The sequence below is a fragment of the Paramisgurnus dabryanus genome, chromosome 7, assembly GCF_030506205.2.
Source record: "Paramisgurnus dabryanus chromosome 7, PD_genome_1.1, whole genome shotgun sequence".
NCBI lineage: Eukaryota > Metazoa > Chordata > Actinopteri > Cypriniformes > Cobitidae > Paramisgurnus > Paramisgurnus dabryanus.
The window spans coordinates 27489651-27503261 of NC_133343.1; the positions used below are offsets into that span (position 1 = coordinate 27489651).

The window sequence follows — 13611 nt, forward strand, 5'->3', positions numbered from 1 at the left end:
AAAAAATAATTTAACTTAATTGACCCTACTTTGTGCTCGTTAACAAATTATCAAAATACAACATTAGCGTTTCTTTTTTTCTTATGTTATGTTTACAATCATTTTAATAATTCCGTGAAGTACTTTTTTAGCTTTGCAGTAAAGGTATATGCTTTTTCATAGCAAAAACATTATATATATTTTTAGGTTGGTTTATGTAGCGTTTGCGAGTTTTTTAAAAGCAGAATTTTAATCATATTGGATGATTTCGCAACTTCATTGTACAGCCACGCGAGGTCGCTGTGAGATTTTCACCACACATTTCTTGGCGTTTGTGCCTGCGCTTGTTGAGTGCGGATTGTAAACATACGGCTATGGCTGCTGAGAGGGGCGGAGGCGATAACAACGTTAACGACGAAATGGGGAACCAACTACAGCTCCTGCCAGGTACATGTGTTGAATAGTCTCACGCGAATCAAGGCGATATGGCAGTATCAAAAACACGCTTTGTTGTTGTGCTCCTTCATACGTGCAGGGAGTTATTTGCACACGTTTTCCAACAGGAGTCTCCGTGTATGACAGCTGAGAGGGTTTCCTTAAACTGAGTTATTTAAACCAGATCGATCATTCAGTTCAATTATAAGTTAATGTTAAATGAATGTTTCGTGAGCCTAATTGACTGGACCCCTAACTATGGCTTTACTACAGTAATCTTAACTATGGTAGTTGTAGTTGAACCACAGAATGGTTCATTTTGAGCCAAGGTTAGTTTGGGGCCAACTTGCATTTAGTTTTTGTTATATTCTTTGCAATATTCTATATAGATGGGAGAATTTCTTGTTGGTATTGTAAAATTATTGGCTGTAAGCAAGGCTAGTTTGTCAAATTAAAATATACGAGATGAAAATTGAAACCAGGTTGAAACGGGTGAAAGTGAAAGCATGACTTTCCAAATGTTTCTGTATTTGTCAACAGAAAACGAAGAAGAAGAAGACGACATGGAGACGTTGGAGGATCGAGATGGTGAGGATGCAGAAAAGACAAGTATTATAAACTTTGACACGAGTCTGCCAACCTCACACGCTGTGAGTTTCATCCATCATTCAAACACAAACACTAAAGTCATGTGATGTGGATGTAGCTTTATAATAATTCATTTACATTGCATAATATTCATTTATATGCACTGCAAGTTGTGATTTAAAGGGGACATATCATGAAAATCTAACTTTTTATGTGTTTAAGTGCTATAATTGGGTTCCCAGTGCTTCTATCAACTTAGAAAATGTAAAAAAAAAACAACCCATTAACTTAGTTTTGGTAAACCATTCTCTGCAAGCATGTGAAAGGTCATTCAAATTTGGCTCCCGTTGTGATGTCAGAAGGGGATAATACCGCCCCTTAATCTGCACTATCCAACCACGGCGCTGCCCACACCTACAAAGAGGCAATTTTAACATGCTATAATAAATTATCTATATAATATTTTGAGCTAGAACTTCACATATGTACTCTGGAGACACCAAGATTTATTCGACATCATAAAAAAGTCTTGTGAAATGTCCCTTTTAATAAATGTGCAATAAATACCCATAAAATCACCAATATTTTTTTTCTCTGTTTGTTTGTTGTGTGTGTGTGTGTGTGTGTGTGTGTGTGTGTGTGTGTGTGTGTGTGTGTGTGTGTGTCCTTTTATTAACATTTATCAAGTATCTGGGCTCAGACATGGAAGAGTTTCATGGCCGTACCCTGCACGATGAGGACAGCGTGCAGAATCTGCCAGTTCTTCCCCACATTGCTCTCATACTGATCCCAGGTCAGACGCTGCCCTTACAGCTCTTCCGACCGCAGGAGGTCAGCATGTTTCGCAACCTCGTAAGCAGAGATCGCACATTTGCGGTGCTTGCACACAGGTACCCACAAAAATATACTATATCTATATACTTCTATATATACTATATAATGTATCTCCTTTTATAATGATAATGTATCTTTGAAACATTAGTAAGAGGATTGCTGCACTTTTTTAAATGTATGTCCCGATTCAACCGATTCTCTATCTTTCTCAGTCCTGATGCAAGTGGAACGGAGATGAAGGCAGAGTTTGGGACGACTGCCGAGATCTATGCATTTCGCGAGGAGCAGGAGTATGGAATAGAGACTGTAAAGATCAAAGCTATTGGACGGCAGCGCTTCAGAGTGCATGACATACGCACACAAGCCGATGGGTATGAGCCATCAACAAATAAAAACAATGTGTTGTATGCAATAAGGATGCTTTACATGTACCTACTATATTGAAAATATCCAAATGTGTGTATATATGTATATTGTGCTTTTCGAACTGTTAAGAAGGTTAACAATAACAGACAAATATTATCATTTATACTTTACAGCAGTGAACTACTTTGAATTGAAAAGCTGTAACTTTGTAAATATTTGTGTCTTTACAGGATTCGTCAGGCAAAAGTGCAGATTTTACCTGAAAGGATTCTGCCGGACCCTTTATGCACTTTGCAATTCCTGCCACGTTTACACACACAAACGCCACAGACCAAACACACACAACCAACAACACAGCAGGTGCGGTGCAGCCAGACCTATAAACGGGTAACATATTGCTCGCATACTAGTGTTTTGTAGTAGTTTATAGTTCTGATTTGGATTTTTAGATTTATTTCAAGTAGACCGTTTACTGCTTCTACTTTCTTGTGGAGTTTCTGTCAGTAACGTTAATTTTAATGATTCATTTTCTATATCATCTCACTGTCTTTTACAGAAGAAGTTTCTCTCAGCTAGCATGACAGCATGGCCACCTTGGGTATATTCCCTTTATGACTCAGTGAGTTCAAGTTCTTGTATAGATTTTTGCAAATATAAAATTAAACTATACCTAAAGACAAGGCAAGTTACTGTTCTAGCAGCCTATATATTTTGTCGTCTTTTGTAAACTGTGACTGTGTTGTTAAATGCAACTTATTTGAACATTTAAGTGATTGGTCATTTTGTATGTGTCTCTCAAGAAAACGCTTATGAGCAGGGTAAAGAAACAACTACACGAATGGGATGAAAACCTCAAAGATGAGTCCCTGCCCACAAATCCCACAGGTAAAGCATACATGCTTTTCATACAAGCACCTGGAGCCCTCAGACACTCACATGTAGTCATAAAGCATTTCTCTCTGTAGATTTCTCGTACAGGGTCGCCGCATGTCTGCCGATTGATGACGGTCTTAGACTGCAGCTGTTAAAGATTGGCAGCGCCATACAGAGACTTCGCTGCGAGTTGGACATCATGGACAGGGTATGTGTGTTTAAAGATGCACTGTGTAGATTTAAGCGGCATTGAGATATGTTGGGAATTACAATATGTAGATAAAAACGATGGTTATAATAACGGTTCTTTATGTAAGGTTGTTATATGCCACTGAAAATATAGTAATATTATATTGCATTTCTATAAATAGATCCCAATAAAATGTACACATTGCACCTTTAAGTGTACATGTTTATAATTGCAAAATCACTGTTTGTCCATTGTAATGTAAATATGAGACTTTATTTTTTTATTTTGATGCATTTATGTATTTTCCAGTGCACCTCTCTGTGCTGTAAACAGTGTCAGGATACAGAGATAACCAGCAAGAATGAGATCTTCAGGTCAGACGAATATAAAAATCTAAATAACATGCATTGATAAAATGAGCAATTTAAGTGAAATATAATGAAAATTGCACTTTATCTTTGTAGTCTGTCTCTTTATGGGCCGATGGCAGCATATGTGAATCCCCATGGTTATGTTCATGAGACACTTACAGTCTACAAGGCCAACAACCTTAACTTAGTTGGGCGACCTTCCACACTTCATAGTTGGTTTCCGGGGTGAGCATCAATGTTTGAGTATTTTAATATACTTTCCTTTCTATTTTTTAAATAGTCTGGTGTCTATCTTGTCTTGATTACTATGGCTGTGTTTCAATCAGCTCCCTTGTTCAGTAGTCGGGGCACTGAACAGGGAGTCGGCCATTTTAAGGGCTGTCTCAATCGCAAAATCCTTCCAGTGCACTGGAAAGTTCGTAATGCAATGTAAAAACCAGTGACCATTAGGGCTGGGCCGATCCACTTTTTCTATTACCGATACGATTTCGATACCTGTATTCTGAGTATCGACCGATCCCGATCCAATACTAGTATTTTTCTTGATCCATTTAGAATTGTGTGTGTATAAACACATAAATATATATACGCACACATATACACACAAAACATGTTGCACAAAATCAAGAGAATATCATGTCAAGTGAATTTTTTTTTTAATGAGATACAAGTTAAAAGAATTTAAGTGTTTTTACAAATTGAATAATTGTTTTTGAGTGGACATACGACTGAGCAAATAAAAAGTTCAAGTACATTTTTACTTAATTGCGCAAACTGTCACAACATGAAAGACTTTAATCAGATGTTTAAAATACGGCTTTTGTGTGTGTTTCTGTGTGTGTGTATGACATATTTAATTCACGCTACTCCAGTGTATTAACTCGGCGAGCACCAAACCATTCAGTTTTTGTGACCTTAAATATCTTCATATTTGCATTTGTTTTTCGCATAAGGCTGTTGAATATATTAGGAAGATTTTGAATATAGTGTATAATAACATTTATGGTGCTTTTATAATAGTTTGACTTTTCTGTAGCATGACAGTAACAACCACAAGTAATGCACAGTATCGGATTTGGATCGGCCCCGTTTTTTCGATACCCGATCCAGCAAAAAAGGTCCGTATTGACCCGATATCCGATCCAAAGTATTGGATCGGCCCACCCCTAGTGACCATTGATGGTCCCTATGTTCCCTTAATGGAAGTAACATGACCTTTTCATGGCCACCTAGTGGTGCGACTTACTTATGGTGCATTCACACCAGTTGGAAGAGGCGGCAAGCGCGAGTTATTTACATATTAAGTCAATGCAAAGACACGTATAGGCATCCTTCGGTGCGGTAAGCATGAATGGCGTGGAAGGCGCGACTTATGCGTTGCTGTGGGAAATGCGTGAGTTAAAGAAAAAAGAACTTTGACGGATATTCGCAGCTTGTTAAAGGAATAGTCTACTCATTTTCAATATTAAAATATGTTATTACCTTAACTAAGAAGAGTTGATACATCCCTCTATCATCTTAGTGCCTGCACGTAAGCGCTGGGGCGCGCTGCGACACTTCGATAGCATTTAGCTTAGCCCCATTCATTCAATGGTACCACTCAGAGATAAAGTTAGAAGTGACCAAACACATCAACGTTTTTCCTATTTAAGACGAGTAGTTATACGAGCAAGTTTGGTGGTACAAAATAAAACATAGCGCTTTTCTAAGCGGATTTAAAAGAGGAACTATATTGTATGGCGTAATAGCACTTTTGGGAGTACTTCAACTCGCCTGAAAAATCTGCTCCCCTTCTCCCTCTCATAACAAGTAGAGGTAGCTGCAGGCTGGAGCAATGGGCGTGGCAAGAGGTCGGAAAGAAATGGGGCGTGCCACGAGGAATGGGGCGTGCCGTAAGGTCTTTTCAATTGGACGCGAAAACCTTCCTGATCCGCATAAAAGCGAGCCATAAACTTAATCACTATATACTATGTTGCTTGCTGATGTATGTATATAAACAATTTTATCGTAACACATAGAGCAACACTCACACGCTGTTTGCTGATTCACTCACTTCTTTTACTGCTTTATTCAGTACAGAACTCACTCTAATATAGAACACTGTTGCCCCCTAATGACAACTCTTCATATAGCACAACATTTAGCTGCATATATAACACTATACAAAATACATTTCTTTCACTGTTAAAATAACAATATTGATATTGAGAATTCATTCAAAAGTACGTTACCTTCGACACCTTCTGTATGGCGCGGGTTACATGACGTCATCACCACCGCAACTTTTTCAGGATCAATCGTTAAAAACATTTATAATGTTTGTGATAAATGCACTTTTTGTAAAACATCAATTAAAGATATTAAACATTTATTTTTGTATTGCCCTTTTTCTATTTCATTTTGGACTGACTTCAAAATAGATATTCCTAAAATAGAAATTCCCAGTATTAGAATTTAGAACCTCATGACATTTTACTTTGTTTCCAAAACCCATATTTTTCTGGAAAAAAATTTATATAATTAAATTATTTTGTCGACGTTTTATATGCATTAATACACAAATAAAAGAAACCCTCATATATTACCTTTTATAAGACCTAGCAGTATACTTTGAAACCCTTTCAAACATGAGATAACAAAACAAAAAGTCTTTGAAAATATCTATAACTAATTTGACTCATAAACTTTTATTTTTGTATTCATTTGTATTTTTCATTTTATACTTGTTATTCTCCGATTTACACATTTTGAGCTGTATTTACATTGCTTTGTATTCATAATTTTTTATTGCATTATACTTGAAATGTCTGTATTTGAACTAAATAATACAATTAAAAAATCATTAAAAAACAAATTATTATTTTAAAGATAAAAATGTCTCTAAAAGTAATGTTATTTTTTATAAAAATGGTACAGCAAATGTTTTGGCTGTATAAAGGCATATACGTGTTTGATCAAACCATATAATTATTAAATGAAGTAAAAACGGTTTAATACACTTCTTTTAAGTGACATTAATCAATTAAGCAAAACAAACAACATTTTATCCAAAAAAACATTTATTCAGTCATTTTTACAATAATTTTTTTGAAACGTCAATTGAAGTTGTCATCAAAGGCTTGTGTTCTTGTGTTCAAAACTTATTCCTTAGAACAGAAGCCATCAAACTCTCTATCTAAATAGAACGCACAATGGCGAAGCGCGCGAAGTCTGTGGCTTTGCAAATGGCTTTGTATCTTGCGATATTCTAACAACACTGAGAGCACAGAACGGACATCGACATAAATCGCCGACTCGGATGTCTTCGATGCAAATGCAGTCATTAATTTTTCTCACTGTAACATGTATCTGTCAACAACAATTAAATAATCCCCGAAGCTGAGAAGACATCAAGCAAAGAGACCATCAAATTATATCGCACATGTATTATATCCATCTTCTTCTTTCCATCAAAAGAAAATTACGATTTCTTTTTAGCTAAAGGAAATGACGTATAACTATGGTTACGGCTGATTGGCCAACGCAGTTGCCAGGAGGAAGCTCCTTTGACCAATGAGAAACCTCTTACCACGCCCCTACCTCCTGCCACGCCCCTACCTCTTGCCACGCCCATTGCTCCAAGCTGCAGCTACCCCTGTCTCTCTCATAATGGGAGAGGGAGAGCGTTACTGCGCCGAGTCGAAAAGTGCTGTTCCGCCATACAATATAGTTCCTCTTTTAAATCCGCTTAGAAAAGCGCTACGTTTTATTTTGTACCACCAAACTTGCTCGTATAACTTCTCGTCTTAAATAGGAAAAACGTTGATGTGTTTGGTCACTTCTAACTTTATCTCTGAGTGGTACCATTGAATGAATGGGGCTAAGCTAAATGCTATCGAAGTGTCGCAGCGCGCCCCAGCGCTTACGTGCACGCACTAAGATGATAGAGGGATGTATCAACTCTTCTTAATTAAGGTAATAACATATTTTAATATTGAAAATGAGTAGACTATTCCTTTAACAAATCAGGAGCTTGCTCTAGAAGTGACGTGATTACAGGAAGCGAGCAATGTCGCAGAAGCCCCTCCCATGGCGCGAATTTCCGTGTGAATGTCTTGAATGACTAGAATTTCAAACGCGAATGAAGAGAGGAAACTCAAAATGTTCAAGCATCCAACTATGCGCGAATAGTGCATTTTTGCCGCCTCTACCACATCTGGTGTGAACACACGTTAAAGGGTTTTGGTTTTGATTTTAAGAATCAGCCTACACAGAGATTTAGTTAGGGATCAATATGTCTCCTTACATTTATTTTGTCTATTTTGTTCTCAGGTACGCGTGGACGATTGCTCAGTGCAGAACCTGTGGTTCTCATATGGGCTGGAAGTTCTCCGCAGTAAAGAAGGATCTGAGTCCTCCTCGTTTCTGGGGTTTGACCCGTTCTGCCCTGCTGCCAACAATTCCGCAAGGCGAGGAGGGGGTCGAGGGGTCACGCTTGCTGTGCCTGTGATATGATGTGTGGATTACCTTTGCCCTTAAACCCAAAACGCAAGCGTAAATTCCCACTAAGGGATTCCTCTGTCACCCCAAAAACATGAGACTCCAAAACCTCACCCAAAAAAAGTGCAAGATTAAGTGTGTAGGTGAATGCATGAATAGGGAGAGGAAGGAAAAGGAGACATGATCGCATAAGACACGAGTAGAAGGTTCAACAGAACTCAAGTTGTTGCCTTTACACACACTTTGCTGTGTGTATTATAGCCTGATATGTGCAATATCAGAACAAACAGGCTTTTGAGTAATTTCAATCTTGGGTAATGTACTTAATTTCATTTCGAAGCACTTTTCCCTTGTTATTACTTCCTAGATAACTGTTATTGATGCTTTGCTTTAAGTATTCAAGCAGAGACGAGGGTCGGCCATCGGTTTGTGATGTTTGTACGCTGTCAGATGTTTATTTAAGAAATCTTATCAGCCAGTGTCACTAGTGACTTGTGTTTGTGTAACAAAAGGTGATCATTTCATCTAGTTCCCCAAAGTGATGGGAAATCTTCCAGGGGAGTGTTTTTTTATGCTTAATATACTGACGTCATCAACAATCAGTGGAGTACCGAGTGCTTTTGTACTTTTTAAATCAAGACTACTCGAATTCACCTGTCACACAACCGATGACCAAAATTGGTACCCAGTCGGATAATAAGGGAAATGGCAGGGAGTTACCTTTTTATGTTGTTTAGAATCAATATCAATAGCAATTCTCAAAACATGTTGTGAATTTCTGTTTTGTTTTCTTTGTTACAGACCATTTATTTGGATGGTATTAATACAGTTTGTTTTTGAGGGAGTCAAACATATGCTGAGCTACAGTATGTACATCCAGATAGGGCTTGGTGTGTCGACAAAATGCTGTCTGCATTGAGAAGCGTCATTTGAAGAAAAAAAACATCATGTCACATATACATTAAATGGATTGATACAGCAAATATATTCTGCACAAATATACATTTTACAGTGATCATTTATGTAGGTGTAGTAAGAATAAGACAACACAAACGTCCGTACATGCTAACTTACATATCTGGAATGCTACTCTTTCATGAGATCAATACTTATAAGGTTCAGTACTGCTCAGTTTTCATCAATAAACTGCTTCTAAAAGTTGACTGTGTGTTTGATCAGACTTGTTATCAGCAATAACAATAGCCAGACATTGGCATCATTGAAACACTTTGGGAAGCCTCTAAATGGTTTGCTGTTGTTGGATTTGAAACAAATTTTTGTGATAATTTTGGTCTAAAATGCGACAAACTTCTACACCATCTCTTGGGCTAAAAAAGTTTTAAAGGGATAGTTCACCGAATAATGAAGGTTTGCTGTTAAAGGGACAGTTCACTCAAAAATGAAAATTCGGGTTAGGGTTAGGATCATGATGTTCTTAACCTGTGTCATTTTTTGTTTCTGTTGAACACAAAATAAAATATTTTGATAAATATTTGTAACCAACCACACAGACATGGTACCCATTGACTTCTATAATAGGAAATAAAACTCAGTCAATGGGTGCCTTTAACTGTGTGCTTACCTTTATTTATCAAAATATATTTTGTGTTCAACAGTAGAATTAACTCGTACAACATGAATGCGAGCAAATTACAATTTTTTTTATTTTTGGGTGAACTATATCCCTTTATTTTACTCACTCTCAGGCCATACAAGATGTAGGTGAGACTAGAGCCGTTTCTCAATGTCAAGGAAGGATCCTCGGAAGCCAGAATTTACGCCCCATTCAGACAGCCAACGACAAGCAGTAGCAGAGCGACGCGATCTCATTCATTTCAATGGAAACTGGGCGACTTCCGGTGACACGAGCGAACGTGACCGTTGGCGACAGAATGTAGGCGTGATTAGCGACGGAGTCGCGCGACAAAAGTTGAGAAAAGTTTAACTTTATGCAAATTAGCAGCGAGTTTCACGAGCGACTACCAATGGGAGTGAAGTAAGTGGAGCACTGATTTGTTGTTTACAACATGGGGTAACGTCACACTATTACGCAACCAGAAGTGGGAACGCCCACAAGCGACATCAACCACCAGCGGCAGGCGATGAGCAGCGATAACATCGCTGGCTGTCTGAATGCGGCGTTAGAGGATGCTACGTCAGGGGTGTCGCTAGACCCCTTTTACTGGGGCACGTGCCCAAGTGTAAATCTCAAGTTTAAATTTGAGCAGTTATAGTTTATTCATTTACAAAGTCAAACGCGGCAAAATGGATCTATATGCAATGTAGTTATGTTTGTTAAAATACAATGTAATTTTTTAATCATGTTTGTAAAAGCGACACAGCAGTCGTCAAATTCATGTTCACACGTGTGTGCGCGTTCACCCGCATACAAAAGTCCAGGTGACGCCACTCGATTGAGTTAATAATCAGTTAGCAGTAACTATGGCTATAAAATTTCTTGAAATAGTGTTATTGTAAAAAATATTCTTTTAAAAAATTAGTTATTAATCATTGATATCATTATATAATGTAACATGCAAGAGAATATTTTCTAAATGTTCTCATTATTTTCAAACATTTTATGCCATTTATGCCACCAAACATGTTAAAAGTGTTAAGTATATGAAGATTATACTTAAATATTTTTTTTATAAAATGTTTATCTTTCCCAGTGCAGTTTAATAGTGTGTTAAGTAAAGGAAATTGTATAAAGTGTTGCACACAGCAGGCTTTAAAAAAAATCTGAAAAAAATGGGGGGCCTGTGCCCCAATAAAGCTTTATGTCTAGCGCCCCTGTGCTACGTCATCGACATCCGTTGAAGGACTGTTCCATTGTTGAGGATCCTCGGAATTTCAACCAAGGACTGAGTCCTTCGTTTGAGAAATATCCCATATACAGGAAAGAATGCATATGTGTATCCTCTGCGCGCTGAAATCATCCACAATCCTATGCGTGCAGCGCCGAAAGCACACCTTTTCATTGACGTAATGACGTGCACTTGCTAGCCCCATTAACATGTTCTCTCCGAATGCTAAAGAGGACCCTCGCCTAGCCTCTGAAGGAAGTGATTTGTAAGGACCAGTCCTGCCAAGGAAGTAACCTTGACATTGAGAAACAGCTAGTTTATTTAGTAGAACAGTAAAGATGTGTTATGAGGAACTATGGTCCTTAGTAATTTATAAAATGTTAAGTCCACATGGTTGAGATTTTAATTAAAAAGCAGAAAGAATTTAGTGCCCCAGAAAGTTTGCATTTCCCAACTAAACCGCTAGAGGGAGGTGTTACACACTTGCTGTCTTCTTCATTGGCTTTGGGATGATTAAGTAATCCAACCAAGTTAATACATAAAATATACCGTAGGTAAGATAGAATGAATGCTTTTTTATTATTATTATTCTTAATTATAGTTGCTGGAAGGGAGTTGGGATTTTCATGGAGGAGCTAAACCACGCAGTAACAGGAGGGCACGACTCAAGTCTCTGATCCATTGCCTACAGTAGATGGCGGTAATGCTCTGAATAAGAATGCGAACCGCCAATAAGCACGAAGAAGATTACGTAATCACAACAACATACAGGATAGTGTTGAGAGTCACGTACCGAGATATGATCTCCTTACGTAATGTTCTTTTCTGTGTTTGTATCACTCCCGTGGCCCTCTGGGCTATTTAATTTATTTGGAATATATCAATTTCGTGAATAGATTGTCGTGGATATTTGTTTGCTAGTTAAATAAGCCGTTTAGTTTTGTCAGTCTTTTAGCTGTGCTGTGTTTTTGACGATGCCTCAAGAGCATCAGGAAGGGCAGCCGCCCTTGCCGCTGGTCCGATCGCTGGTTAGCCGACTACCGGCATACGTGGTGTTTTGTAACCGCAGTCCGCGCGTCGTGAAGCCGATGTGGATCAACTTCCGCGGAGAGCCGCAGCCATACGTGGACATTCAGCCTTACACAGGACGGAAAATGACAACATATGTAGGTTCGTAAACTCTCTTCTAGTTAACTGATGGCTGTTGTGTAGTTAAGTTACGTTTAAGTTGTAAAAGATAATTTGTTCGTGTTTTAAACCATTTATTAAAGACATTTAGTATTTGTATGTAGTGGTACAAATGTGTGCTAACTAACAAACTAATCGTTTGCAAAATAAAAGTTTTTGTTTACATCATACATGTGCGTATAATAATTATATATAAACGCATATAATATTTACATGTGTACTTTTGTATTATATACAAATATCAATACTTTATATTTACATTTTTTTTTCTTAAAATATACATGTGTATTTATATACATAAGTATTATACACAGTACACACACACATACATGATGTAAACCAAAACTTTTATTTTGCAAACGTTTAGTTGTGATTAGTTGTAATGCAGCCCTAATGTAAATGCATTGTATTCATTGTTTGTCCAAATGGGTCTCTAGGTGCCGAAGATGAATTTCTCCATTCAGGAAACGGGCAATAAATCTTAACCAAACTATTAAAGTTATCTATTTGAACAATTTTTTTGTTTTGTTCTGGTAGGTCACCCATGGATGTTTCGGGATGCAGAGACTGACGATCCAATGTTGGTGAATAATAAAGAGATGTATTTGCCAGCAACCCTTGAAAATGGACAGCTCTCAATTGCCAACATCACCTTGCCTGGTATACCACCTGTTCTCATATCTTCCTCAGTATTCAGACTTAAGTACTTCATTTTCCCATTTCAGATGCCTGAATAGGAGTATGGCACAAAGCACTTATTCAAAGGCCTAATGCAGTGCAAATCTCTGTATTAAAGCCATTTAGTTTGCAAATAAATTAACCTTGCATTTTATATTTTTGCGTTTACCAGTGCTGACCTTGCGAGAGCGCTGTCTGCAAGTAGTGCGGCGGTTGGTGCGCGCAGAAGATATCTGTCGACTGGAGATAGGTCGATGCCTACAAGACGACCTCGCTCAGAGACCCAGCATTCACGCTGATCTACGACGGATAAGTCAGCGAGTAGAACAGAAATTATTGGAGAACAGAGAAGAGCAAAACAGATAAAAGTCTGAACATTAATCATGTTTGTTCAGCATAACCATATACAACTGACAATGGTGACATGGTAAAATGTTGATAAACCTGAAAACAGGAGGAACATTTTCTTAAGCAAATTGATGTTTTCTGCTTTAAACAAAGGCATTTGTTAAGAATACACAAAATGCTGAGAGCAATACTGTATGTAAATTTTTTGTCAAGTTGTATTTGTTTTTTATATTTTGTAAAAAAAAATAAAGTAAACTCACCAAAATATTTTTAAATGTGTAAAAACTAAAAATAGGTTCCATCAAAACAATATGGTAATAATTTCTATTTTATATACAATAAATACGCTTATCGGCCACTTTATTACGTTCACCTTACTAGTTCATGGTTGAACCCAATTTTGCCCTCAGAACTGCCTTAATTCTTTGTTGCATTTATTAAATAAGGCGTTGTAAACATTCCTCAGAGATTTGGT

The 13611-nt window shown here is 37.5% G+C and overlaps 2 protein-coding genes across 3 annotated transcripts; both read left to right on the forward strand.

Annotated features, from left to right (window-relative positions):
- The first annotated feature begins 304 nt into the window (after positions 1-304).
- On the forward strand, positions 305-9278 carry crbn (cereblon). Of its 2 annotated transcripts, none has more exons than XM_065264707.1 (11): positions 305-426; positions 955-1064; positions 1690-1892; positions 2049-2207; positions 2433-2589; positions 2759-2821; positions 3003-3087; positions 3168-3283; positions 3575-3639; positions 3730-3861; positions 7948-9278. In XM_065264707.1, exons 1-11 carry the CDS (start codon positions 354-356, stop codon positions 8123-8125), a joined length of 1341 nt encoding a protein of 446 aa, XP_065120779.1. In that variant the 5' UTR covers positions 305-353; the 3' UTR covers positions 8126-9278. The 2 variants fall into 2 exon arrangements, with proteins under 2 accessions (XP_065120779.1, XP_065120780.1); XM_065264708.1 differs by having other exon boundaries at positions 2433-2562.
- Positions 9279-11658: 2380 nt separating this feature from the next.
- Positions 11659-13328, forward strand: vhl (von Hippel-Lindau tumor suppressor). The gene is made up of 3 exons (XM_065264712.2): positions 11659-12092; positions 12648-12770; positions 12961-13328. Exons 1-3 carry the CDS (start codon positions 11897-11899, stop codon positions 13152-13154), a joined length of 513 nt encoding a protein of 170 aa, XP_065120784.1. The 5' UTR covers positions 11659-11896; the 3' UTR covers positions 13155-13328.
- The last annotated feature ends 283 nt before the right edge of the window (positions 13329-13611 follow it).